This window comes from Globicephala melas, chromosome 9, assembly GCF_963455315.2.
Source record: "Globicephala melas chromosome 9, mGloMel1.2, whole genome shotgun sequence".
NCBI lineage: Eukaryota > Metazoa > Chordata > Mammalia > Artiodactyla > Delphinidae > Globicephala > Globicephala melas.
The window spans coordinates 96,130,849-96,157,581 of record NC_083322.1 but is presented as its reverse complement, the minus strand read 5'-3'; the positions used below and the strand labels follow the sequence as shown (position 1 = coordinate 96,157,581).

Here is a 26,733-nt window from a genome sequence, read left to right as displayed (position 1 = left end):
CCAGAGCCCTTCCTTTCCATCTCCCATGCTTTGAAGGGCCCACAAGAGCACCGGGGCCATTACCTAAAAGTGCCCCGCTCCACGTCCTGGCCGCTCAGCCGGATGTGGATGCCCTCCTTCAGGAGGGAGCCGAAAGCCATGTACTCCGCCAGAGCCCAGTCCACCGTCCTGTTCTTCACCAGCTCCCCACGTGTCTTCAGGATGCGGCTCAGCCCTGCAGAGACAGGGTGCTCACCAGCCACCCGGCACCCCCTCTCGGGACAAGAGCTGAGCTTCCTTTGGCCCCAGCTTTTGGGAGTCCTGACTCACCGGGAGAGTGGGGAAGGGAGCTGAGTGGAGACCAGGCCAGAGCGGCCGTGACATCCCATCCCTTCCTCCACTGCTCCGCCGGCTGAGGACCTCGCCAGGGCAGGGGTGAGGTGAGGCGAGGGCTTCCCTCATCCAGCCACCCCGGCCTTGAACGAAGCAGGGACCTAAGGTGGGCGAGGACTGGTCTCATGCTGGGACACAGTTGGCACTGGACTCGGCCCAACACTTCCAAAGGTCCAGGTGGCGCCCTTACCTCCGTGAATGGTGAAGTTCTCCACAGGCACGGAGCTGGCCACGTTCCCAATGTGCGCGAGAATATCCTCCGTCAGGCCCGTGGAGGGGCAGGTCATGCTCCTGGGCTGCCCGTCCAGGGTGAAGAAGCCTAGCAGAGAAGCGGCAAGCTGACGCACAGGTGCCACTCCTCAAGGAGCCGTGGACACGCGAGATGCTGTGCAGCGGTGGCCAGGACCGAGAGCCGAAGTCAGGGGTCCGAGTCCAGGGCCCACAGGGTGTTGTGGAGCGGGGAGGGGGCTCACTGGTGGCGTTCCTCACTCACCAGGCCAGGGGGAGTCCAGCCAGTGCTTGATGTGCAAGATCTTCTCGTCCTTGGACCTGGTGAAGGCCTCCTCACAGATCTTGTCATACTTGGAGATCTCCTCCTGGAGGGTCGGGCCCGACACAGCCGTCAGGGCCGCTCTGCACAGGGCACGCCAGCCACACGGCCAGTGCGCGCCTGCACTTCCTGAGTGCAGAGTCCCTCAGACTCCACTGGCCTCCAGGCCTTCTCCTCCCAACACGCATCACCCCTGAGGTCTGTGGGAAGCTTCCGTTTTATTGTTTTCATTCCCGTAGCTGCTTCTCCACAGTTGCTGGCTGCAGATCCTGCTCTAAGTTGGAGCCCTGTCCCCGCCCACCCTCTCACCATATTCTTTCGGATGAGTTCTCATGGCTCCGAGCACAGCCCCTGAATACGCAGCCCTGCTCCATTTCTCCGTCACCCTGCACGGGCCTTCGCACTCATAACCAGCCAGAACTGACCAGGTCACAGCAGGCCCTTTACGAGCTGGATCCCTCATCAGCCTCTCGCCCTCTCACCCCTGTGCACTGGACTCGGTAAGCCAAGGAGGCCACTGCCTTGTGCCAAAGTGCTCTCAGGTCCCACCTCCCTCACCCAACGCCTCAGTAGCCTGGACTCTCCAAGAAGTTATGCACCGAAATGCTATAGTTGTAAATACTTCACGTGTTCTCACTTGGATCCTAATTACTCTGCGAAAGCGAGCATTTGCCCTGTGGTGGGCCTTCTCTATCCCTCCCTGGCTCTGGAAAGGCCCACTGGGACCAGAGCCGGGGACGCACCTCATACTCAGGCTGGTTGACCACGCCCTGCGACACCAGCACCTCGGCATACTTCTGCAGCACGGGCTTCTGCTTGCGGATCTGCTTGTACATGAGCGGCTGTGTGAACATGGGCTCGTCCATCTCGTTGTGGCCATTGCGTCGGTAACACACCTGAACACAGCCAGGAGACGCCAGCATCACGGACCATGTTGGCTGGGACCCGGGACCCACGAGGACCTGCCGCCATTTCTCCTATGTGACACCTCAGTTTACCTCTTCTAGAATTAGGGTCCTGTCTCTCACTCCTTCACTCGCTAGAATTGCTTTGACTGTCACATGAGATGAAACGAGAGTGACCTGGGGCTATCTCGGGACAGGATTCCAACTACCTTCTTCCCCAGGTCAGATCACCCAGGCCGAAGATGCAGGAGCCCTCAGGAGGGGCACTGAGGTGCCCTGGCTCTAGGGAGCCCTGACCCCTCTCTTCAGGACACGGGCTAAGGTCACTCACCAGGTCCACCACCACGTCCTTGTGGAAGGTGCTCCTCCACTCAGCTGCCACCTTGCACACGTACATGACTGCCTCCGGGTCATCCGCATTCACGTGGAAAATGGGGGCATTCACGACTCGGGCCACATCGGTGGGGTAGGGTGAGGAGCGGGCCATGCGTGGGTCGGTGGTGAAGCCGATCTGCAAGAGTCAGGCAGCTTGGCCAGGGGGCTTGGGCATGCTGCTGAGCATGGGTGGGGCAGAGGTGGGGCGGGGCAGAGCAGGCCCACCCTCCAGGCCAATGGCAGGGTGGAACCAGGACAGGGGGTGGAGCCGAGGGCAGGGCAGGATAAGAGGGCAGGGCAGGAGCAGGAATGTATGTGTCTGAGGGTGAGGGCGGGGCTAACGGCAGGCAGGGTGGAGCCTGAAGGTCACCTGCTGGAGGCCACTTGGCTGCCCTTGGCCTACTCTAAGACAGTTCCCAAAGGCTATTTTTTTTTTAATTGTTTTTTTTTTCCTATTCTGGTAACAAAATTCATACGTGTTCAACAGAGTTTGGAAGACAGTTTAATGAAAAATTAAACAAAGTCACTATATTCTACCAGGTTCAGTGTAAATATTTTGATGTTTTCCTTTCCAGATGATTTTCTTTGCATGCATACACATGAAATATAAATATAAAATTTCAGATCCTATCATTTCTGTAGTTTTGTACTTTGGTAACTTAACATTAGCATTTTTTTCTTTGAAAAGAAAATTAAAGGCCTCACCACTTAGATGTACTAAAACTTAATCATATATTTGTAATTTTATAACCTGCATTTAACATTTATTTTCATGGGGACTTCCCTGGTGGTCCAGTGGTAAAGAATCCGCCTTCCAGTGCAGGGGATGTAGGTTCGTTCCCTGGTCGGGGAACTAAGATCCCATGTGCTGCGGGGCAACTAAGCCCGCGAGCCACAACTACTGAGCTCGCGCGCCTCAGCGAGAGAGCCTGCGTGCCACAAACTACAGAGCCCACGTGCCACAACTAGAGAGAGAAAACCCACACGCCACAACTAGAGAGGAGCCCACATGCCACAACGAAGAGCCCACATGCCACAACAAAAGATCCCGCATGCCACAGCTAAGACCTGATGCAACCAAAACAATAAAAATAAAAACAAATACCTAAAATTTATTTTTATGGACTACTTCAAACATATAGAAAGTATGATAATACTATAATGATCACCCATGAACTCACAAGCCAAAATGAACAAATCTTAACAGTTTCAGGACTTTTTATACATTTCTGCTACAGCTGGCCCCCACACAGAGAGCACGGCCCTGAAAGTGGAGGACATAGTTTCTACATGTTGCAATATGTATTCCATGTGTCCATAAATAATATATGGTATCTTCTTAGGCTTATTGTTCACTAAAATTTTGATATCATTCAGACTTATGGAAAAGTTGAAAGCATACAGAGAACTCCCACACAGTCTTTACTCAGATTCACCAACTGTTGCCATTTTGCCCCTTTTCTTATTCATGCTCTTTCCATTACACACGCACGCACACACACACATTTTTCCTAAACCATTTGCAGGTAAGTAGTAGACGTCCCTATTCCCTAAAACATGGACATTTCATTACCAGCCAGAGTGCAGTTCTCGGCCCAAGCAATTTAATATTACAGAATACCGTTATCTGACCCTCAGTAGACACATTCCACCAATTGTCCTAACGATACCCAGTCTTTCTTGCCTCAGTCCCATATCCAATCCAGCACATCACCCTGCATTAGTTGTCACCTCTCTCTAGTCCCCTTTAATCTTGAAGCCTTCTTGCTTTTCTTGGGTTTTCATAGCACTGACATTTTGGAAGAGTATTTCCATGTCTTTTAAACCATAGAGATATACAGTCTATGTACCTTACATATGGTGTCATACTCTATATGCTGTGCAAATCCTTTGCAACTTGCTTTCTGTTCAATATTTATATTCATGGTTCATCCAGGTTGAAACATGTACCTCTACGTCCTGTAGTAGAGCTTAGTGAAATCTAAGTACTGAATAGTATATACCACAGTTCATTTATCCATTCTCCTGTTGTTGGACATTTAGTTGTTTCCAACTTGTGGTTAATACACTGTTACTGTACACATTCTTAACGGAGGTTTTCTCCAGCAAGCACTGAGTTTCTCTGCAGTACTCCTAAGAAGGGAAAACTAAGCCACAGGGTCAGAACATTGCACCTAAATACCATCGAGTGCTCTCCAAAGTGGTTGTACCACTCACCCTCCTACTAGCAGCATGAGTAACCTGCATTTAAACTCACCATGTTGTGACCGTTTCCCCAGGATATTAAATATTTTAATGATTATATAATACTGCTTCCTATGGCTTTGCCAAAATTTATACAAAGACGCTTTGGTTTTTATAAACATTCTTTTTTTTTTTTAATTTTTCCCTGAAAAATCTTTTCTTAAAAAAATTAATTAATTTATTTATTTTTGGCTGCATCGGGTCTTCGTTGCTGTGCATGGGCTTCCTTTAGTTGCGTCGAGCAGGGGCTACTCTTCGTTGCACTGCACGGGCTTCTCATTGTGGCGGCTTCTCTTCTTGCAGAGCATGGGCTCTAGGTGCATGGGCTTCAGTAGTTGTGGCCCGTGGGCTCTAGAGCGCAGGCTCAGTAGTTGTGGCACACGGGCTTAGTTGCTCCGTGGCATGTGAGATCTTCCCTGACCAGGGCTCGAACCCGTGTCCCTGCATTGGCAGGCAGATTCTTAACTACTGCGCCACCAGGAAAGCCCGATAAACATTTTTTTTTAGTAAGTTTTTTTGATTTTGTTTTTAAAATTTATTTTATTTTTATTTTTGGCCGCTTTGGGTATTCTTTGCTGCGTCCCGGCTTTCTTTAGTTGTGGTGAGTGGGGGCCACTCTTCATTGTGGTGCGTAGGCTTTTTGTTGCAGTGGCTTCTCTTGCTGTGGAGCACAGGCTCTAGGCACACGGGCTTTGGTAGTTGTGGCACACGGGCTCAGTAGTTGTGGCTCACGGGCTCTAGAGCGCAGGCTCAGCAGTTGTTGCACACAGGCTTAGTTACTCCGCGGCATGTGGGAATCTTCCCGGACCAGGGCTTGAACCCATGTCCCCTGCATTGGCAGGCGGATTCTTAACCACTGCACCACCAGGGAAGCCCCCCCACCCCGCCCATAAACATTCTTATACAAAAGCATTTAGCAACTGATGGCTTCCTTAGAAGAAAAATTCAGAATAGGAAATCCTACATGTGTCCTTAGAGAAACAAGAGCCTCAGCAAAGCACGTCTTTCCTTTCCTGCTACAGATCTTACTGGCCCCATGTCATGACTGATGTTATCAAAAACAGTAAAAAGATTTAAGAAAACATTAGCAAAACTGTAGTTCTTACAGAAGTCTGAGAATTCTTTATTTATTTGTTTATGATGAATTGCTTTTACTAAACTCCTTTATTACACTGACTAAAGAAAAGATTAGAAATAGTCACAAACTGATGAGAACATTAAAAAAAGATGTACCAGGGAGAATTCTGATGAGCATTTACAGAGAACCTTGATCAATCCCAGGGTCCATCTGGGTCTGGGTCTCCCCATAGGGAAATGAGGGTAGGGATCAGGTAAGACAGTGATCATAATATGAACATTACAGCTAGAACACCACAGAAAGTGAACTGCTTCGAAGTTTTGAGACCTCAGTCCCCCAGCTGCCCTCCCCAATATCCACCACTGTTACCAACTTCATTTTTTAAATTTTATTTTTTAAAAATATTTATTTATTTATTTGGCTGTGCCGGGTCTTAGTTGTGGCATGCGGGATCTAGTTCCCTGACTAGGGATTGAACCCAGGCCTCCTGCACTGGGAGCTCGGAGTCTTAATCACTGGACCATCAAGGAAGTCCCTGACTTCTTCATCTTTAAACACATATGGTGGGTGTACGCATACCCACCCACTCACACACACACACAGAGATGCAGCTATACTCCACGTTCTGCTCTGCACTTCTTTTCCCCACTTAACGTACCTTATAGTTCATTTCGACAGTATATATAGATCCTACTCTCTCAAATGGTTTTATTACACTGCAGTTGCAGTTAACTTACATTAGTGCTTACTTATGGGCCAGGCACTATTCTGAGCACTTTATGTATATTAATTTCTATGTATTAATTCATTTAAGCCTTGTAACACATGGATGGATACATCATAAACTACTTAACCAGCTCCCTACTGATGTAGTGGTAGAAACTCTGGTTTCTAGTCTTGCTGCAGCAGTCATAGCTTCCCCACAATGCCCCTCCATATTATTTACTTATTTCAGTTTTGTACATTTATTTTTTCTTCCAGTTTTATTAAGATATTAATTGTGCAGCAGTGACATATATATTATGTACATATTATAAATATATATATATATATATTTTGGGCCACACTGTGTGTCTTGCAGAATCTTAGTTCCCTGACCAGGGATCAAACCCTGGCCCTGGCAGTGAAAGCACCGAGTCCTAACCACTGGACAGCCCGGGAATTCCCCAAGTGATATCTTTAAAGAAGACATTTGGGAGTGAGTGTACTAGTAGGAAAACCCCACAAAGTGGAACTGCTGGGTTTGAGAGCCAGAGGGGACGCGAGAGGCAAATGGTCTATCCTGGTTGGAGCCCTGTTTCCTTCAACCCTGCAGCTCTGTCCCTGGCTGCCCCCATCCACGCCACTACCCCTGCTCCCACATGTGCTGGGCGCTCTGCAGCTTTCAGGGCTACTGCGTCAACCTGCAGATGCAGCTGGGTGGGCCTGAAGGCCCCAGATTTGGCTAACTAAGGCCCTCACCCAACCCGGACTCTGCACCTTCTTCCCTGTCCCGTTTTCAGTGTCTTCCCCACCCTATTAAATTTTATCCGGTGCAAAAAAAAAAAAAAAAGGAACAGGGGGCTTCCCTGGCAGCACAGTGGTTGGGAGTCTGCCTGCCGATGCAGGGGACATGGGACATGGGTTCGTGCCCCGGTCTGGGAAGATCCCACATGCCACAGATGGCTGGGCCCGTGAGCCATGGCTGCTGAGCCTGCGTGTCTGGAGCCTGTGCTCTGCAACGGGAGAGGTCACAACAGTGAGAGGCCTGCGTACCGCAAAAAAAAAAAAAAAAAAAAGGAACAGGTCTGATTGTTGGAAGTTCTTTTCATTCAGCTGAAATCTGCTGCTTCCTGGTAACTGCTATGCATTGGTGCTGACTCTGCCCATTATATTCCTTGCTTTGTGAAGCATTCATTTATTTGAAAACAGCTCTTATGCTTCTAGGAGTCTTCCATCTTCTGGGCTACATGGTCACGGCTTCCTTTTAGGGTAATTTTCCAGACACTATGCCATCCTAAGACTCTCTCCTCTGGACACAGTCTCACTTAAGTTCAACCAAAATGCTTGACCTTCTGTCATAAGAAGTTTGACAAACCAAAGGCTTACCTGTACTGCATTTGTGTAATGTGATTCTTTTTTTTTTTTTTTTTGTGGTATGTCGGCCTCTCACTGTTGTGGCCTCTCCCGTTGCAGAGTACAGGCTCCAGACACGCAGGCTCAGTGGCCATGGCTCACGGGCCCAGCCGCTCCCGGGCATGTGGGATCTTTCCAGACCGGGGCACGAACCCGTGTCCCCTGCATCGGCAGGCAGACTCTCAACCACTGCGCCACCAGGGAAGCCCATGTAATGTGATTCTTAAATTGAAATACTGTTAAATGTTTATATTGCCAAGACGGAAGGTTTCAAGTCAATGAATAAGAAATAAAAAACTAGAAAGAGAAGACTAAATTAAACCCAAAGCAAGTAGAAGGGAAGAAATTGCAAAGAGCAGAAACCAATGAAATAGAAAACAGGAAAACAACAGAGAAAATGCAATGAAACCAAAGCTGTTCCTTTGAAACCAACAACAAATCTATATAACCGAGAAAAAGAGAAAACACACAAATTACCAGTATTAGGAATGAAAGAAGGGATAAAACAACAGGCCCTAATAAGAGAACATTGGAAACTTTATGCTCATAAATTTTACAACTTAAATGAAATGAAAAAATTCCAGACAGAAGTAACCAGAGCTCACTCAAGAAGAAACAGATAACCTGAATAGTCTTGCATTTACTAAAGAAATGGAATTTACACTTAGAAAAAAGTGCTCATAGGGACTTCCACTTCTGGAAGATGGAGGAGATGTACCTTTCCCTCCTTCTCCTGCTAATAAGTACAATTAAAAACCCGAGGCATTATATATATAAGACAAACACTGAAGGCAGACAGAAGCAAGCAGATCAGCCGGGGACCTCCGGTCCCGAGGAACGACTTGTGATCATTCCCAGGGCTATCTTTTTGCCTCATACAGTCCAGATTTAGGGTTAGGGAAGCAGGCAACTCAGAGACGCCAACAGGCATAGCAAAAAGACATTTCAAGGAAAGTGGCTCTCTCTGGCCAGAAGACCAGGAACAGGCCACCTAGCAGTACAGAAGATTTTTAGACAATCATCACCCTGCTGCAGCCAACCCCACAGAAAACACCGTGGCCACCCCCACTTGCCCCAGCAAAGGCCCGGTGTCCCCAGCAGCCCCCCTAGGCTGCTGGTAATTAGGCAACCACTCCATCCCTGGTATTAGTGGAGGCTACTTGGGAAGCAGTAACAAAGCACCCTTGACCCACCCTCCGTCCCCTCACTTCCCTGGGTATCAACAGACCTGGGGTGGGGAACCTGGACCCCTACCCCACCTGGCAGTAACAAGTGTCCCCCAACCCCGACCCGAAATGTCCAGAGGACACCTCCTATAACAGGAGATTTAAATAAGATTCTGAGTTTCATAACATATCCTCAAAATGTCTGGTTTCATAAGAAATCACTTGTTATACCAACAACCAGAAAAATCTTAGCTTGAATGAGAAAAAGCAATCATTAGAAGCCAACACTGAGATGACACAGATTTTAGAATTACCTCACAAAGACCATAAAATTAAAATTCATAAAATTCAAAGCAAACTTCATAAAAATACCTCAATAAAAATTATGAACATTCCTGAAATACATGAAAAAATAGAAACTCAGCAAAGAAACAGAAGATACAAGAAGAACCAAGTGGAAACTTTAGAGTTGAAAAAACAAACAAACAAACAAACCCCCCCCGGGGGGGGGTGGAAATCAGGGGAAAAAACCCCAAACCTGAATGGAGGTGCTCTATAGCAGAATGGAAGGGAGAAAGGAAAGACTCAGAGAACTTAAAGATGGAACAGAAATTACCCAATCTAAACAAAAGGAGAGGGACTTCCCTGGTGGCGCAGTGGTTAAGAATCCGCCTGCCAATGCAAGGACCACAGGTTCGAGCCCTGGTCTGGGATGATGCCACATGCCGCGGCGCAACTAAGCCCGTGTGCCACAACTACTGAGCCTGCGCTCTAGAGCCCGCGCGCCACAACTACTGAGCCCACATGCCACAACTACTGAAACCCACGTGCCTAAAGCCCGTGCTCCACAACAAGAGCAGCCACCGCAATGAGAAGCCCGCGCACCACAATGAAGAGCAGCCCCAACTAGAGAAAGCCCACGTGCAGCAATGAAGACACAACGCAGCCAAAAATAAACAAATAAATTAATTTTAAAAAAAGAATAAATAATCCAAAAAAACCCCAAAAAACCGCACCAAAAAAACCCAACCAATCAACCAAGCAAAAAACTCCTGGGATGGAATTCACCTGACTCTGGAGACTACTCATGGAAAAACTTTTTTCTTTAAAAAAAAAAAATCCCCCTGTGTCTTGGGCTTCCAATCCCTGTGAATGGTCTTTGCTGTACTCTTCCAGATTGAAGACCATTCCTGTTAGCATCTCAGCCCCTACCCAAAAAGCAGTAAAGACTCTCTGTGTTTGGTCATCTGTTTAAAACACAGTTCAGAGGTTGTTTTTAGACCTTTCTCTTTCCTTGGCACCTTTTCAATATCTATTTTATGAAACAACCTATAATGAATTATTTCCATTAAAATTAATATTTTAAGAATATATACCACATGAGAAAACACTGTGGTAAATAAGAAGTGGATATAAAACTGTGTGTATGGAACCCAGTTTCTTAAAAGAGGAAAGCCATCTATATGCTTGTGGATATGGAAGAAAATATTCTGAAATAACACCATGATCTTAAAACACTGTAATTAAAATCTCTCCACTTTAAAGAAAGTTTCCTGTTTGTCCAAGTTTATTAATCAGAAAACAACAAATGTATTAAATGATGAAACCATGTCATTCTAAGTAAGGCTGATGTGAGCGTAGAAGCCTCAGGAGAAAGTCTAATTGATGCTGTGGCCTCCACAGCCTTCTCTGCTGCAAAGACCCCAGAGCCCGCCTGGAGCCCAGGTTACCTGGTTGTTGACGACCACGTGGACAGTGCCGTGAGTCGTGTAGGACGGCAGGTCACTCAGGTGGAAGGTCTCGTACACGATGCCCTGGCCGGCAAACGCAGCATCCCCGTGCAGAAGGATGGACATGACCTGCAGACATGCAAAGGAGACCCCAAATGTGACATGGTCCTGACCACCACGTCCACAAGGCACACTGGAGATTCAGTCACAATCCACTTTTCAAAAAATGATGTATTTTGAGATAATTTCGAACTTAGAAAGAAAATGGCAGGAAGGCACAAAGACCCCCCAGGCCCCCCCAGCACCCCCTTCCCCCTGAGAATGTGCTCCACGAGGGTGCCCTCCATGTCTGCACACCAGCCACCCTGCCATCATCTGCTGCAGAGCCAATGCCCATCACCCCTGAACCCACCACGCAGGACCCTCTCATCAGGAAAGCAATGCTGGCCCAGACCCCACGTGGACGTGCTCTTAGGGCCACGCCTCTTTAGCCTCTCGACCTGGAGCAGCCCATTGTGTCTCCCGTCTCCACGTCGCGGACAGGCCTTGGGCTCTGATGGTCCTGTGTGACCAGACTCAGGAACGGTGCATTCCGTACCAGGGGACGCCAGAGCTGGCCTACCCCACGTGGATGAAGTTGACTTGGATCACATGGACAGGTAGCTGTCTGTTTCTCCCTTTTTTTTTGGTCACGCTGCGCAGCATGTGGGATCCTAGTTCCTCAACCAGGGATCGAACCTGCACCCCCTGCAGTGGAAGTGCAGAGTCTTAACCACTGGACCGCCAGGAAGTCTGTGTTTCTCCCTTTAAACTTGCCATTTCTCCTCGGTAACGAGAACAGTGAGGAGAACTTCTAGATCTTGCTCCTTACCACACCTCCACCCACCCAGCAGCCTGAGCGGCACCCCGGGATGCTGCCAGGTGTCACTCCTGCCTTCACGCGCTGGCATTCCATAAAAGCTTTCTCTTCTCGACTTTTATTTATTTGTATTAATATGTGCTCCCGGATTCCTGTTTTATTCAACTGGCTGTAACTGACCAGTATCTGTTGTTATTTGGATGCTCACACTGCCCCATACTTGGCGTGGGGGTCCCGTGCCATCTGGACAGGCCCCATGGCTCATGGGGGCCTCCGTGCTTTCTGGCACAACAGAGATTTCAGCCCCCTGCTGCACTGTTCCTGCCCAGCCCTGGAATCAGACACTTCTCTAAGGAGCCTGGTTCCTTCAGTGGAGGACGGCACTGAAGACTAGTATTTGTGTGCTCATCACCACTAGAAACATCACACTTCTAGGCTCTTCCAGCACAGAGCCAAAAACCAGAAGCACAGGTTCACGCACACAGAGATTTCTAAATCTGTACACTGCACAACTGTGATGCCTCCAATTCCAACCCTTTTTCTGGGCCTTCCTCCTTCCGCGTTTATAAACATCTCCTACCCCGTGAGACACTGTTCCCACTGTCCTCAGCACATTACCTGTTTGCTTGGTACAGCCCCACAGCCCTGCCACCCCTGCTCCTTGACGCCCTCTTGCTGTGTTTACTCAGCTCCTGTCACCTCCCTGGTCCGCAGCGCCAGGAAGAGAAGGTCCACGTGCTCTTCAGGGACAAAAATCTAGATTTTTTTTTTTAGCAGAACCCCATGTGTCCTGCCCTGAGGGACACAGGGACACTGTCTGGGACGGGTGGAAGTGGACACAAGTGTCGGGTCTGCGCAGGGACCTCCTCAGAGGATTGCAGCCTTGCCAGGGCCCAAACGACCGGGGGACACGGTGCCTCTTCCTGCTCGCCAGGACGCGCGTTTCTCTGCAGAGCCTTCTCTGTACAACCTCGGCCTTCTGCCGTCGGGCACCTCAGGGTCAGCCTCCCCTCTCCTCACGCTGTTTCTCTTGATCTTCTGGAGAAGCTGTATTGTGCCCCTTGCTAGGCTGCACTCGGTCCCTTGTGTTCCTCAGCGCAGCGCTGCTTGCTAAAATCACACACCCTGGCGGCCCGATCTGGACCCAGGTAGGAGCGGGCCTCCATCCGTGGCAGGCCACCCGCGGCGCTAGGGAGCTGCTTTCCCACATGAATGGCCCAAGGGCCACATCAGCCCTGAGCCAAGCTGGGTCAGGCTCAGTCTTGCACCAGGTTATAGAACAACCTTGGCCACATTTATAGAAATTACATAGTTTTTTTCTGAAACACTGAAGGTTATGTAACAAACACTCCAGCTCCCTGGATTCTGGGTTTAACAGAAATCAGATAATTGCCTAAGGGTTTGGGAAGAGTAGCCAGGAGAGCAGGTGTGAAGGACTGGTGGGGTCTGGACCCGCCCGCTGAGCACGGGCAAGGGTGGGCTCAGATAGAGGGGCGGGGGCAGGGGCCTGGAGGGATGGGCCGTCCACGCCAGGCAGGGCACTCCCATGGACAGGGCACTCCCTCAGACAAGTGCCTGGTGACCACACAGGGCTAATCAGCCTCTCCTGGCCTCACAGGATGGATTGCTGTGATCATCTGAAGCATGTTAGACACCCTCCACCACTTCTCCCTAGTTCTTTCATTCCTTTTCAGGATGTCTCCAGCATTCTAAGCAAGCGATGCTGGAGTGGCTTTTCGTTTGTAATTTATGAACGTGGATGTCACAAAGTTTTCTGCAATCCTGTTCCCTTCCCTGGCCCCAAATGCCTGGGCAAGGGTCCCAGCCACAGACAGCGGAAATGCTGGAGGCACTGGTCACTGATGCTGGTTTCCTCCCTATCCGGCCCCGGCCAGTGTCACTGGTGGTCTCGGGGGCTGCACAGGAAGCCACTTTCTACCCTCTTGGAGTTTCTGAGGCACCATCCAGGCCCCCAAGCTCAGCAAAGTAACTCTCATGTCCCGACACCCTCCCCGTGGGCCACACTCTTTGTGGTGCAGGAACCACTTCCTGTTCCCAATGCCACCTCTAGTCGGGATCCCGTTACCCTCTAACTGTCCAAACACAGTACGAGTAGACTCACAGTGTTTTAAATTATAGAACCTAGTAGACTAATGCTTGGTTCCACCTCTAAAAAGTCTGACCCCTCTCCAGGGCATCCCTGGGCCAGGCTGCCCTGCCCAGCTCCTCCCTGCTCTGCCCACAGCACAACCCCACCTCCATCCTTGTCCTTCTTTCATCTCCAGAGAATGTCCTTTTCTTCCCATCTACCTAAATTCTGCTGTTTCTTTAATTAAATATGACAACTACCTATTCTATCGATGAGAGGATTTGACTGCCTTTCATTCCACTTCCTTCCACACCCATATACCTCTTCTGAAGTTCTTTACCAGTGAACCTGCAGCTTTACATCACGTTGTGTATGTTCTGTTAGCTTCCTCACATATGACCCTATTTCTAGGAAGAACAAGAGATGCTTGAGAGTAGGGTGGTGATGCTGACTTTGAACATGCCCCAGAATGCACACGCAGACATTACAAAAACTTGATTTTTCTTATTGCTTGGCTTTGAGGTTATCATTAAGTAATAAGAACTGTACAATTTGTTACAGACAGACTTCTACTTTGAGGTTAAACAGTTAAAGGACAAACAGTTAAAATCCACTGAGGATTTCTATACTTAAGTAGGCTGTCCAACCAACATTAAACATTCAGCGTCACACACCTGGAAAATGCCGGTACCAGGGCCCCCCGGAACTCGAGCTGTTCTCCATCTCTAAACGGTGCCACCCTGCTACAAACTCGAACACCTCTCCTCCCATCTGTCAGTATTTTTTTTTTTTTTTTTTGCGGTACGCGGGCCTCTCACTGCCGTGGCCTCTCCCGTTGCGGAGCACAGGCTCCGGACGCGCAGGCTCAGCGGCCACGGCTCACAGGCCCAGCCGCTCCGCGGCATGTGCGATCTTCCCGGACCGGGGCACGAACCTGCGTCCCCTGCATCGGCAGGCGGACTCTCAACCACCGCGCCACCAGGGAAGCCCCCCCATCTGTCAGTTTTACAGTTCCTCCTTTAGGCTCACCCACATCTTTTCCTTAAGACTCTCTCCTCCTGTTCAGTGACAAAGGCTCTTTGTCCGCCATGATACTGTACAAGACTAGCTTCTCCACAGGTGTGGTGACAATGAAAGCAATCTACTCCCCACCTAGCTCTGGTGGTCACAACTTGGAAGGAAGCATTAACTGTAACGGATTAATTTATTAATACTATGGCTACTCTTTCAAGATCCATTCAGAATATTTTGTTAAATTCCAGAAACATGAGGTCTGGGATGTGCCTGAGGCTGTGAGCCGGTCCTGGTCCTGGACCATGTGGCCTCAGGGCTGCCCCTGGCCAGTCCCCGTGGCCTTACCTTCTTTCCCTCGGTGTCCCCGCAGTAAAACTGCTCAGCTTTGGTCTTGCCCATCACCACGGGATCGGCAGCCTCCAGGTGGGAAGGGTTCGCCACCAGCGACAGGGTGATGTTCCTGTCGGTCACACGGTTGATCCGCCGGTGATACATGCCCAGGTGGTACTTCACGTCTCCAGAACCCTGAAGGTACAAACAGTCAGTCTTCATCCTGGGCGTGGAGATGCTTACTCTTCACGAGAGCCCTGTCCTGTGTTACTTCTCCTCCCAGAACCCCCATTCCTGGAAGGATGGAAAGCCTTTCCCCAGAACGGCTCTACCTAGGGCACAGGGAGAAGGTCCCTCAACCAGAGGCGCACATCCCAAACCCCAGCGGGGAGGACTGCGGGGGCTGCCAAGCCTCTGATCTCTTTTTTCTCCAGGAGGTCGGCCACCGGCCACCTCTTTTGTGAGTGGTATGGAGGATCCCAGGCCCAGGTGCTTCCGGAGAAACAAGTGGAACGAGGGTCTGGTGTGGGTCGGAGCTATGCTAGTTTCTAAAAGAAATCAGGTGTCTCACCTCATCAGCTGCCTCCAGCTTTGAGTCGAACTGACAGAAAATCTGCTCCAGCTCCTTCCTGATGACGTTTGCAAGCACGTTCAGCCGCCCTCTGGTACACAGAGGAGCGAGCAGGGCCTGAGCTGTGTTCCAGGCAGCAGGCAATGCTGTTCTAGCCCCTTCCTCCCCCGATGGACAGGCAGTGCCTCGGTTTGCAGCCCGAGAGGAGCTGAGAGCAGAGCTGATGTGGGACACTCAGCCTCTGCTTGCCCGGCACCCAGGGCCACGACGAGGTGGGAGGAAGAAAGGTAGAAAACGGAGAAACACTGCCGGCCTGCGGCGAACGCTCCACCCTCAGCCTCCGCTGCCGCCTCAAGCTGAGGTCTCCGCTCCACGTCACCGAGCAGCCTTCCCTCTAGGTTAACCTCCCTCAGTAGTGATCCCGACAAGGGCATGAGGCCAAGATGCCTGCCTAAAACCACTACGGCCTTGAGTGTGACAGTGGCTACTGAGGGAGGGGGATGCTGTGGCGATGGCTGTCCCAGGACAGGGGTGCAAGTGCGTTCCAGGCGAGCCAGCCTCCTTGCTTGCCTAGTGCCCCACCCCGTGCTCTGGATGCATGAAGGGCAGCCAGGTACCTGTGCGGCATCCCCATGATCACGTAGTCCACTCCGTTCTCACTTGACTTGTCAATGATGGTCTTGAGGGCAGGAATCAGCACCTCGCAGCCTTCGAGACCAAAGCGCTTCTCAGATGACCATTTCCGCTGCAGGAACTCCTCAAACCTGGACAGGAACCAAGCCACTCTGAAGAGCCAAGTCACCAGGGCCAACCTTGCTCTCGTGGGGCTGTGGCCACACTCCAAACCCACCAACCCCTGTCAACAAGCTGTGCCACACTGACGGGACCAGTGCAGCCCCGTACCTGGTAGAGCGCACTAGCCGGGCCAGCAGGGTCCGCTTCTCCTCGTTGGTGAACTGCATGATCCCAGGCGTCTCGAATTTCTGCCGGATCCACTGGCACTGCTCCAGGTCATTGATGAACATGAACTCCACCCCAATGTGCTGGCAGTACGCCATCTGTTTTTCACGCACACACACACAATCAAGGGGATGTCCCCCCAGGTGTGCTGACTGCCCACTCAGCCAGAAGGCTGGCAGGAACAGGTGGCCTCCCTTTCAAATGCAACAGAGCCAGCTGTGATCTGGGGCACCAAGTTTGGGCCCACAACCTCCTCTCACTCCGAACCTGGCCATGAAATACTTCCTCCACAGAGTACAGAGCCCAATAGGCAGGGAGGGGACAGTGAGAACCACTAAGCCGAGACATGCTCCCCTCATGGCGGGAGGACAGAAGCACCAGCCCAGGGACGGGGAAGCTCCTGGGGAAGACAGGTTCTCTGACCTCAAGGTCAGACTGTGCCCACCACCCTGAGAAAGAAAGGCCCTGTGCTGCCAGTGGATATCACAGCTCAGTGGCCACTTAAGTTAGCAGGCTTTTATTTATTTATTTTTAAAATTTATTTATTTATTTATTTATGGCTGCGTTGGGTCTTCATTGCTGTGTGTGGGCTTTCTCTAGTTGCGGCAAGCTGGGGCTACTCTTCGTTGCAGTGTGCGGGCTTCTCGTTGTGGTGGCTTCTCTTGTTGCGGAGCACGGGCTCTAGGCACGCGGGCTCCAGTAGTTGCGGCACGCAGGCTTCAGTAGTTGCGGCACGCGGGCTCAGTAGTTGTGGCTCATGGGCTCTAGAGCGCAGGCTCAGTAGTTGTGGTGCACAGGCTTAGCTGCTCCACGGCATGTGGGATCTTCCCGGACCAGGGCTAAAACCCATGTACCCTGCATTGGCAGGAGGATTCTTAACCACTGCTTTTAGGAATTTAAAAAGCAATGCCCTGGTGTGACAATAATTTTTTAAAATTAATTAATATATATATATTGGCCATGCTGCACATCTTGTGGGATCTCAGTTCCCTGACCAGGGATCAAACCCGGGCCACGGTAGTGATACCGCTGAATCCTAACCACTAGGCCACCAGGGAACTCCCGACAATAAGTTTTAGAGCCCACAAATGCCTTTCAACGTCTTCGCAGCAGTCATGCTGCCCAAGCACTTAGAGGGCCGGGTTCTGCTTGGTGGTTCTGTCTGTGACCCCCTTTGGTTTTCACAACAGACATGGAAACTGGCTGGCACAGTGCAGGGTGAGGATGCGCCTGGGATCCCAGTGGTGGGTCCAGATGTGACACCAGAGCAGGGGTGGGCACCTCTGCATGTTAATTCTATGATAATGAAACAAAGGGACATTTGCTTGAACTCAAAATAATGGCCAACCACAACGCGCTCGCTATCATCCTAGCCAAGAGGAGGAAAATCTTGCCTAGGGACAAAAAGAGGAAATGGAGCTGGGAAAGACCTTGGTGTTTAAGGTGTTTTCATTAACTCCAAAACTATATTTCCCTGAGGACACCTCATGTGATAAACTGGGAACTTTTAAACTGGATGCACAAGAAGCCCAGGGATGGGGGGTGCTGGCCTGCCTTCCCTGACTTCAGAGCCAGCGCGAGTCACCACTTCCACCGGAGCTGTACAGTGACAGTGCCCTGATCTACTGAGTCGCAGAAGAAAGTGTATTTCTACACAAACACATTTGAGAAAACATGGCCCAGCCACAGCGTCTGTTAACATGAACCTTGAACCTTCCTCCATCAGCTTAAAAAAGGGTGCATCTTCCCTGGGACCCAAGCCTGAGTTGTAAGCCTAGCAGAGAGGAGAGGAAGGGGTGGGGAGAGAGGGGAGGGGAAGGGGAGAGGGGAAGAGAATGAAGGAAGGGAAAGGGGGAGAGGAAGGGGAGGGAGGAAGTGTGGAGGGAAGAGGCGGGGAGGGGGAGGGGGCTCCCTCCTTTACCCATGGAGGCAGGAGAACACGCCCGTGCTCCTTATGCCTGATGGGCAGTATGTCCATTACTGAACAATTAAAGGCCCAAAGGAAATTATCAGGTCAAAAACAGTATGTCTCCATTATTATCAGCATGAATTTAGCTATTAACTTGGACACATAGTTACTGGGCCCCTGGATCATATTTTGTTTCTCCTGTTCTTGGCTCAATCCCCAGGAGAAAAGAGCAGGGAGTTTTAGGTGCCGATTCTTAGAGACGTTAGGAAGCCAAGAAATTGCACTCGCTCTAAATATTCAAAGAGCTGCAAGTTGATTATTATGTCATAGGACCAAGAACATACTTAAGCTCTGTCAGCTCACACAGCCGCCCAGTGCACGCACATGTCACGTGTAAACATACCTAACCCACCATCATCGGGTGAGTGTACACAAATATCTGTAAACAACGAGAAGGGGTATTCCGAACTGGGACAAGTCAGAATGGTAGGCTCTCTTGGAAGAGCCCTGGACGTGGGGCCCTCTGGGGACAGGGGGTGCTATGGCTGGGACCCCTGGAGTCCAGGTCCAAGTGTCCACAACAGCCCAACTCCTGGGTTCTGGCACTGGATGAAATGAGAGCCGTGCATGGCTCTCTGCCCCTTTCAAATGCTGGATCAGTACAACCTGGGGCTCGAGCAGTCGCTTGTAAACACAGCTGCGTATCCCTATCTCTGGGAGATTTGTAAAAATGCACATTTCCAGGCTCCAAAACCAGAGCTGACTCAGTTGGTCATAGGTGGGCCAGGAATCTCCCCAGGCGTTCCTATTCAAGTTGGCTTGGGAATGACACCCTTTATTTACCTAATGCTTTAGGACACTTTTTTTTCTGGTACGTGGGCCTCTCACTGTTGTGGCCTCTCCCATTGCGGAGCACAGGCTCCGGACTCGCAGGCCCAGTGGCCATGGCTCACGGGCCCAGCCGCTCCGTGGCATGTGGGATCCTCCCGGACCGGGGCACGAACCTGTGTCCCCTGCATCGGCAGGCGGACTCCCAACCACTGCGCCACCAGGGAAGCCCAGGACACATTTTTTAAAGTCGGAAGCAAAGTCTACATTTTGTTATGGTTGATTGTAAAAATAAAAAAACATGGAATTTCATCAACAAAATAGCAAAAAACAGAACAAAACAATTCCCCTTCCCTTACATTAAAAAAATATATAGGATCAAGAGAAAAACAACCTAGTCTGGAGGCCTCCTGCCAACACAAGTTTTTAGCAAGTCCACTGGAGTTTTCTGGAAACGACTTGTGTTTTCTTACCTCCAGGCGCCGGATGATCTCCCGCAGCGGAAGGGCCGACTCCTGTCCGCCGATGAACGTGGTGGTGGGCAGGTGGAAGACCTTGTCCAGGTCAGACTCGTCCAGGCCGTAGAACCCTACGGGGGTGAGGAGAGATGGGCACAGCCATACGGGGGCCACAGTTTAGGAAAAGGGGGAGGGACTCCCCAGGGGAGAGAAAAAAGAACAAAATCATAAAAACCTCTGTTATGTATGAAAATAAATACTATATTACAGCCAGAAACACAAAGTTTAGCAACAAACAGAAGCTGAGTATATTACTGGCATCACAGGTAAAGGAGAATAAATTCATATGATGCATATATTAGTCCAGTGCACCAATTATTCATAATTTAGAGAAAAATGTATTTCAAGGCCCCACAGACACAAAGCGATTTAGGTTTGAAAAGGCACTGGGTAAGTCAATCAGAAAGCAAATGAAAAACAGTTAAGGAGAGAATTCAAGTAGAAAATGAGGAACTGGACTAGACTAGGTCATATATGTCTTAATGGTGATGGCATTTGTATGTGGTGAGTGGAAGCTAGGAGACTGAGAAGTGAGGGACAGTCACCAAGAAGCCCAGTGGCCTGCGGGAGAGCTGCCAGGCAGCAGGGCAGAGGCTTCCACAGCCACCTCTGATGAAGGACGGCGCCATCTCCTGGAAGACCTCCAACTGCACATAAAGACCCATCCTCCAGACAGCGCTCGTAAGTCACAGATCTGATTATCGCTCTCCCCAGTCCAAACCGACACGTATTTACTGACTAATTGCTAAGGAACCGACTATCACTGACTCATCACCGCTATTTGCTGAGCACCACGTGCAAGGTGCCTCCTCATCTGAAAGCATGTTTCAAACTGACAAACACGTGATGGAGCGGAGGGGCTCTTTCCAGGGCATTATGCGCTTGTTTCATGTTGCAATAATTATCAAAGGGGAAGAGACTTGGAGGAAAACTGCCCAGTGACACTATAGGTTAGGCTCCCACCCACAAGATACTGGCTGGAGTGAGGCAAGGTGCAGTTCACAATCCCAGACGCCAGGATGAAATGTGAAACGAGCACCCACAGTCTCTAACACCTGACTGTGCAAGATCAGACAGTCTCCCATTTCCTGGCCTAATTAAGTGTAAATAAGACAGAGGGCCCAGTAAGGGACCCAAGCAGTCGCTTGCAAACACAGCGGTGTATCCAAATCTCTAGGGAATTTGGGAGACTTGTAAAAATGCACATTTCCAGGCTCCAATGCCAGGACTTGACTCAATTGGTCATGGATGGGCCATGAACATCCCTGGATGATCCTATTCAAGCTGGCTTGGGAACCACAGCTTTTATTTATCTAATGCTCTAGGACACTTTTTTTTTTTAACTTTTAAAAGCAAATTCTATGTTTTTCAACCTTTTTTTGTTTTATTAAAACAAAAGCAACCTGGCTTTTTTTCACCTTGGGGTGGTGGTGGTGATGGTAGAGTGGCTTGGTTAAGCTATGCACCCGTTTCCTGCTGTTATTCTATCAAGAATGAGGATGGGCCATCACGTGGGCCTGATAAAGCATGGCTCTGGCCCTTCACAGCCCAGCTCTCAGTGTTTATGGAGGAAAACCAGAGTTATTTGGGGGACACTTTTCCTAGCTCATGGGAACACTCAGCAGTGGGGGCTAAGGGAACCGGGGTATCCAAAGAGTGCACACTCTGTTGGGAACAGTTTGAACATTTTGATTGTGGAGTTAACCAACGACCTGTGTGTCCCAGAGGAGAACGTGGGCTTGTCGTGACCTTTCAGCATGAAGAGCCCTTGGTCTCACCACATGTGTGATTCTTCATTTCCATCACCGTGAACTGATCATTCTTGGGCTCTACTACTGAACTTCAAAACTGCTGGCCTTGCTTCTGAGTTCTTCAGTCATTTGACAACTTAAATCTACAGACGTCTGGGAAGGTAGTATAGACATATGCCTACCTATTCCCCCACCAAGTGCAACTAAAAACCCCAGATGTCATATATAAAACAAATGTAAGATGACGCCAAAGGGTGGAGAAAAAAGCCAATCAGCCAAGGAGGTCCCTAGGTTTCCTTTTGGGCTCCCATATCCCAGACTTGGAGCAAAGAATGTGGAAACTTCTACAGGTGTAGACAGAAAAAGCCCCAACAAAAGCTGCTCTCTTTAAAGGACCAGGAGAAAGGCAGCCTCGCAGGACAGAAAACTTTTAGACTGTAACTGCTCTGTTCCACCCAAACATACGGAACACACTGCAGCCCCATCAACACCCTTGTCAGGCTGCAGTGCACTCTGACCTCTGACCCCACCCAAAGGTTTCAAAGAAGGCCCAAGAGGAAGCCCAAACTTTCATTCCCTCTGGGAGGTAATGCACTAGCCCACTCCCCCACCCTAATGTCAACAGAGACTTTGGGGCCCAGAATGTCCATCTCCACCGGGGAGTAACTAGGTGGGCCCCTCCCTACTGCAGTGTTCAGAGGAGCCTTGCTATAACAAAGATTTCAACAAGATCCCATCTCATAATACCCAAAACGTCCTGGTTTCAATATTAAAAAAAAAAGAAAAATCACTTATAACAAGAACCAGGAATATGTCAGATTGAACGAGAAAAGATAATCAATAGACACTAAGATGTTAGAATTATCTAAGATTCTCAAGAAGCCATTATCAAATGATTTCAGTGAGCAATTAAAACATGAGAGAGACATGAAAAAAAAAATTAAGTCTCAGCAAACACACAGAAAGTCTCTGCAAAAAATTAAGATACAAAGAAGCACAAAATGGGAAATTTTGAAACTGCAAAATATAATAACCCAAATTAAAACTTAATAAACGGGCTCAATGGCATTATCAGAGGACAGAGGATCAGTGAACTTAAAGGGAGAACAACAGAAATCAACCAACCTGAAGAATACAGAGAAACAGATTGGGGGGAAAAAAACGGAAGAAAGTCCTAGGGACGTGTGATGCTGTAACAAAAGATTTCACGGTTGTGTTGATGAATCCCAGAAGGAGAAGAGAAAGCGGGAGGCTCAAAACTTCCCAAATATGGCAGAAGACTCACTCCACAGACTCAAGAAACTCAGGGAACTCACAAAATAAAGCCAAAGAAATCCATGTCAAAATATGTTACAGTTAAACTTCTGAATTTAAAGACAAAAAATCTTGAAAGCAGCCAGAATATAGTGACACTTTGCCTAGAGGGCAAAACAACTCAAATAACAGTGGATTTCTCAACAGAGGACAAAACAACAGAGGACAAAATAATAGAGGATTTCTCAACAGAAGCCATGGAGACCAGAAGGAAGTAGCACCACACTTACCAAGAGCTGAAAGAAAAGAACTGTTTCCCCAGAATCCTATATAGAGTGATAATATCCTATAGGAATGAAGGAGAAATCAAAACATTTTCAGATGAAGAGAACTAAGAGAATCTGTCATCCTAAATGAATGGCTAAAAGAAGTTGTAAACAGAAAGGAAATGATACCAGAAGGAATCAGACAGGAGGAAGGAAGAAAGAACATGGAACTAAAAAATACAGGTAAATAAAAGACTTTCCTTCTCCTCGTGGGTCTTCTAAATTATGTTTGATGATTGAAGCAAAATTTGTAATATTATCTGATGCAGTTCTAAACATATGTAGAGGAAATGTTTAAGATAACTATATATTTTACATGGAGAGAAGGAAGGGATGTAAAGGGAGGTAAGTACACTTCACTTGAACTGGTAAAATGATGACACCATTAGATTGTGATAAGTTATGTAGTGATATAACACCTAAACAGCCACTAAAAAGGCTAAAAACCACTAAAAACACAAAGAGAGATGATCAAAAAGACTATATATAAATAAAAGTGGAATTTTAAAGTATAGGTTTAAAAACCTAGAGGAAGTCAGGAAAAAGAAAGCAGAGAAATGAATAGGGTCAAACAAAATGAAGGATAAAATGGTAGACTTAAGCCCTAACATATCAATAGTTACATTAAATATAAATGGTTTAAATATACTACTTAAATGACAGAGATTGACGGAGTGGATTAAAAAAACAGGACTCAACTATATGCTTGACTTCAAATACAGTGATTTAGGCAGACTGAAAGTAAAAGGATGGAAGAAGATATGTCATGTAAAACATGTCCAACAAAAGCAGGAGTAGCTATATTATCATAAGATAAAGTATATATTAGAGCAAAGAAAATTACTAGAGACAGAGAGGGACACTGTATGATAAAAAGATCAATCCACCCAGAAGACATAGCAATTCTAAATGTGCGTGCACCAAACAACAGAGATGCAAAATATGTGGGAAAAAAAACACCAAAACTGAGGACTGAAAAGAAAAACAGACAAACCCACAGTTCGTCTGGAGGCTTCAAAGCCCTTCACTCAATAATCAACTAAAAAAGTAGATAGAAAGTTGCCAAAGATATAGAAAGACTCTATAACTGACAGGATCTAATGGACATTTATAGAACACTTCACCAAACAACAGCAGAGTATGCATTCTTTCCAAATGTCCATGGAACAAATGCCAATTCAGACAATATAGTGGGCCATAAAAACACCTCAACAAATTTAGCAGAACTGAGGGACTTCCCCGGTGGTCCAGTGGTTAAGCATCTGCCTTCCAATTCAGGGGATGTGGGTTCGATCTCTGGTCACGGAACTAGGATCCCACATGCCATGGGGCAACTAAGCCTGTGCGTCGCAACTAGAGAGAAGCCAGTGCGATGCAACTGGAGAAGCCCACGTGCTGTAACAAAAGATCCCGCGTGCTGCGACTAAGGCTCGACGAAGCCAAAAACAAAAAAATTTAGCAGACCTGGAATTATATGGAGCACATTCTCCAACAACAATGGAATCAAACTAGAAATCAATAAGAGAAATATAAAAGGAAAATCTCCAAATTCTTGGAAACTAAACAACACCCTCTAAATAATCCATGAGTCAAAGAAGAAATATTAAGGGGTATCAGAAAATACACTGAACTGAATGGAAACGAAAATACAGTATGTCAAAGTTTGTAGGACAGCTAAAGCAGTTCTGACAGGGAAATTTATAGCAGTAAATGCAAACATTAGAGAAGAGGAAAAGGCTCTAATCAGTAATCTATAAGATCTTACCACAAGAACCTAGAAAAAGAAGGAAAAAAAAAATACAAAGAAAGCAGAAGTAAGGAAATAAAGATAAGAACAGAAATCAATGAAATTGAAAACAGCAAAACAGAAAAATCAATGAAACAGCTGGTTCTTTGGAAAGATCAGTAACATCGACAAACTTCTAAAAGGACTAACAGAAAAGAAGAAAACACAAATTACCAGTATCAGGAATAAAAGGGGATATCAATACAGACCCTGCAGATATCAAAAAGATACTAAGGGAATACTATGGACAACATACACTTGACAACTCAGATGTAAACAAACCATTCCTAGAACAACACAAACTGCTGTTACCCACCCACTATGAAAGAGATAATCTGAATAGCTCTAACTTTTAAAGAAATCAAATTCATAAATAAAAAGCTTCTGAAAAAGAAATCCAAACCCATATGGTTTTGCTGGGGAATTCTACTGGATGTTTAAAGAAGAATTAACACCAACTCTACACAGTCTCTTTCAGGAATTAGAGTAGGAAGAAAACTTCTCAGCTTATTTTACAAAGCTAGAATTACCCTGATACCAAGAGCAGACAAAGACAGGAAAAAAAAATTACAGACCAATATTCCCTACGAATACAGATACAAATACATATATATATAGATACAGCAATATGCACAAAGAATTATATACCATGACCAATTGAGGTTTATTCCAGCAGTACATGTAAGTTGGGTTCAGTACTTGAAAATCAATCGATGTAATCCACCATTGATCAGGAACAAAGCAAGGATGTTCATTCTTATGCCTCTTAGTCAACATGGTACTGGAAGGTCCAACCAGGGCAATTGGGCAAGAAAAGGAAATAAAAGGCAAACAGATTGGAAACGAAGAAATAATTGTTCCTATTTTCAAGTGAGATGACTGTCTACCCCCAAAATTCTAAAGAATCTACTAAAAAAAAAAAAAGTCCTAGAATAAGTGAGCTCAGCAAGGTCACAGGACACAACATAAAAACAATCAATTGTACTTCAAGATATTAGTAATGAATAGATGGACACTAAATTTTTTTTAAAAACAGGAAGTACTGACATGTAAATCTAACAAAACATGTACAGAATTTGTATGCTGAAAACTACAAAAAGCTGATGAAAGAAATCAAAGATCTAAATAAGTGAGACATACTATGTTCATGGATTGAAGGGCAACATAGTAAAGATGTCAATTCTCCTTAAATTCATCTATAGGTTTAACACAATTCCTCCCAAAATGTCAGCAAGAGTTTTTGTAAATGTAGACAAGCTTATTCTAAAATTTACATGGAAAGAGACAGGCCCTAGAACAGCCAAGGCAATTCTGGAAAAGGAAAATAAAGTTCAGCAGCTACAGTAATCAAGACAGTGTGGTACTGGTGGAGAGACACACCTATTAAAAGAATAGAGAACCCAGAAACAGACCCACTGAATAAGTCCAACTGATTTTTGATAAAAGTGTATAAAAGCAATTCAATGATAAGAAAGACAAACTTTTCAGTTAATGGTGCTGGAGTGATTGACATCCACAGGCCAAAAATAAACAAACCTTGATCTAAACTTCATATCCTATACAGAAATGAACTCAAAATGGATCACAGAGTTAAATGTTAAATGCAAAACTATAAAACCTTTAGAAAAATACAGGAGAAAATCTTCAGGATCTAGAGCTAAGAAAAGAGTTCTTAAACTTGATACCAAAAACATGATCCATAAAAGGGAAAATTGATACACTGGACTATAGAGTTTAAAACTTTTGCTCTGTAAAAGACCCTATTAGCCGAAGAACAGAAGAAACAACACAAAGGTCCTTCAGTGAGTAAATGGTTAAAACAATTCTGGGACACCTATGGCAAGGAATGCTACTCAGCAATTAAGAAGGAAAAAATTAGTGTTAGAAAAGCATGCTGACTGAAAAATGCCAATTCCAAAATGTTACATATTGTGATTTGTAAAACATTCTTGAAATGACAAAATTATAGAAATGGAGAACAGAACAGTGGTTGCCAGGGGTCA

At 47.3% G+C, this 26,733-nt stretch overlaps 1 protein-coding gene across 5 annotated transcripts in view; it reads right to left on the bottom strand.

Annotated features, from left to right (window-relative positions):
• OGDH (oxoglutarate dehydrogenase) overlaps positions 1-26,733 on the bottom strand; it is a 76,711-nt gene that overhangs the window by 12,596 nt on the left and 37,382 nt on the right. For all 5 annotated transcript variants that reach the window (XM_060304876.1, XM_060304873.1, XM_030871229.2 and 2 more), the window contains 11 exons: positions 19,569-19,684; positions 16,302-16,456; positions 16,016-16,162; positions 15,399-15,489; positions 14,843-15,022; positions 10,536-10,664; positions 2,159-2,338; positions 1,666-1,818; positions 866-968; positions 563-691; positions 64-214 (listed from right to left, as the gene is read on the bottom strand). In XM_060304876.1, coding sequence (XP_060160859.1) covers positions 64-214; positions 563-691; positions 866-968; positions 1,666-1,818; positions 2,159-2,338; positions 10,536-10,664; positions 14,843-15,022; positions 15,399-15,489; positions 16,016-16,162; positions 16,302-16,456; positions 19,569-19,684 — 1,534 coding nt within the window. The remainder of the gene's footprint in view (positions 1-63; positions 215-562; positions 692-865; positions 969-1,665; positions 1,819-2,158; positions 2,339-10,535; positions 10,665-14,842; positions 15,023-15,398; positions 15,490-16,015; positions 16,163-16,301; positions 16,457-19,568; positions 19,685-26,733) is intronic.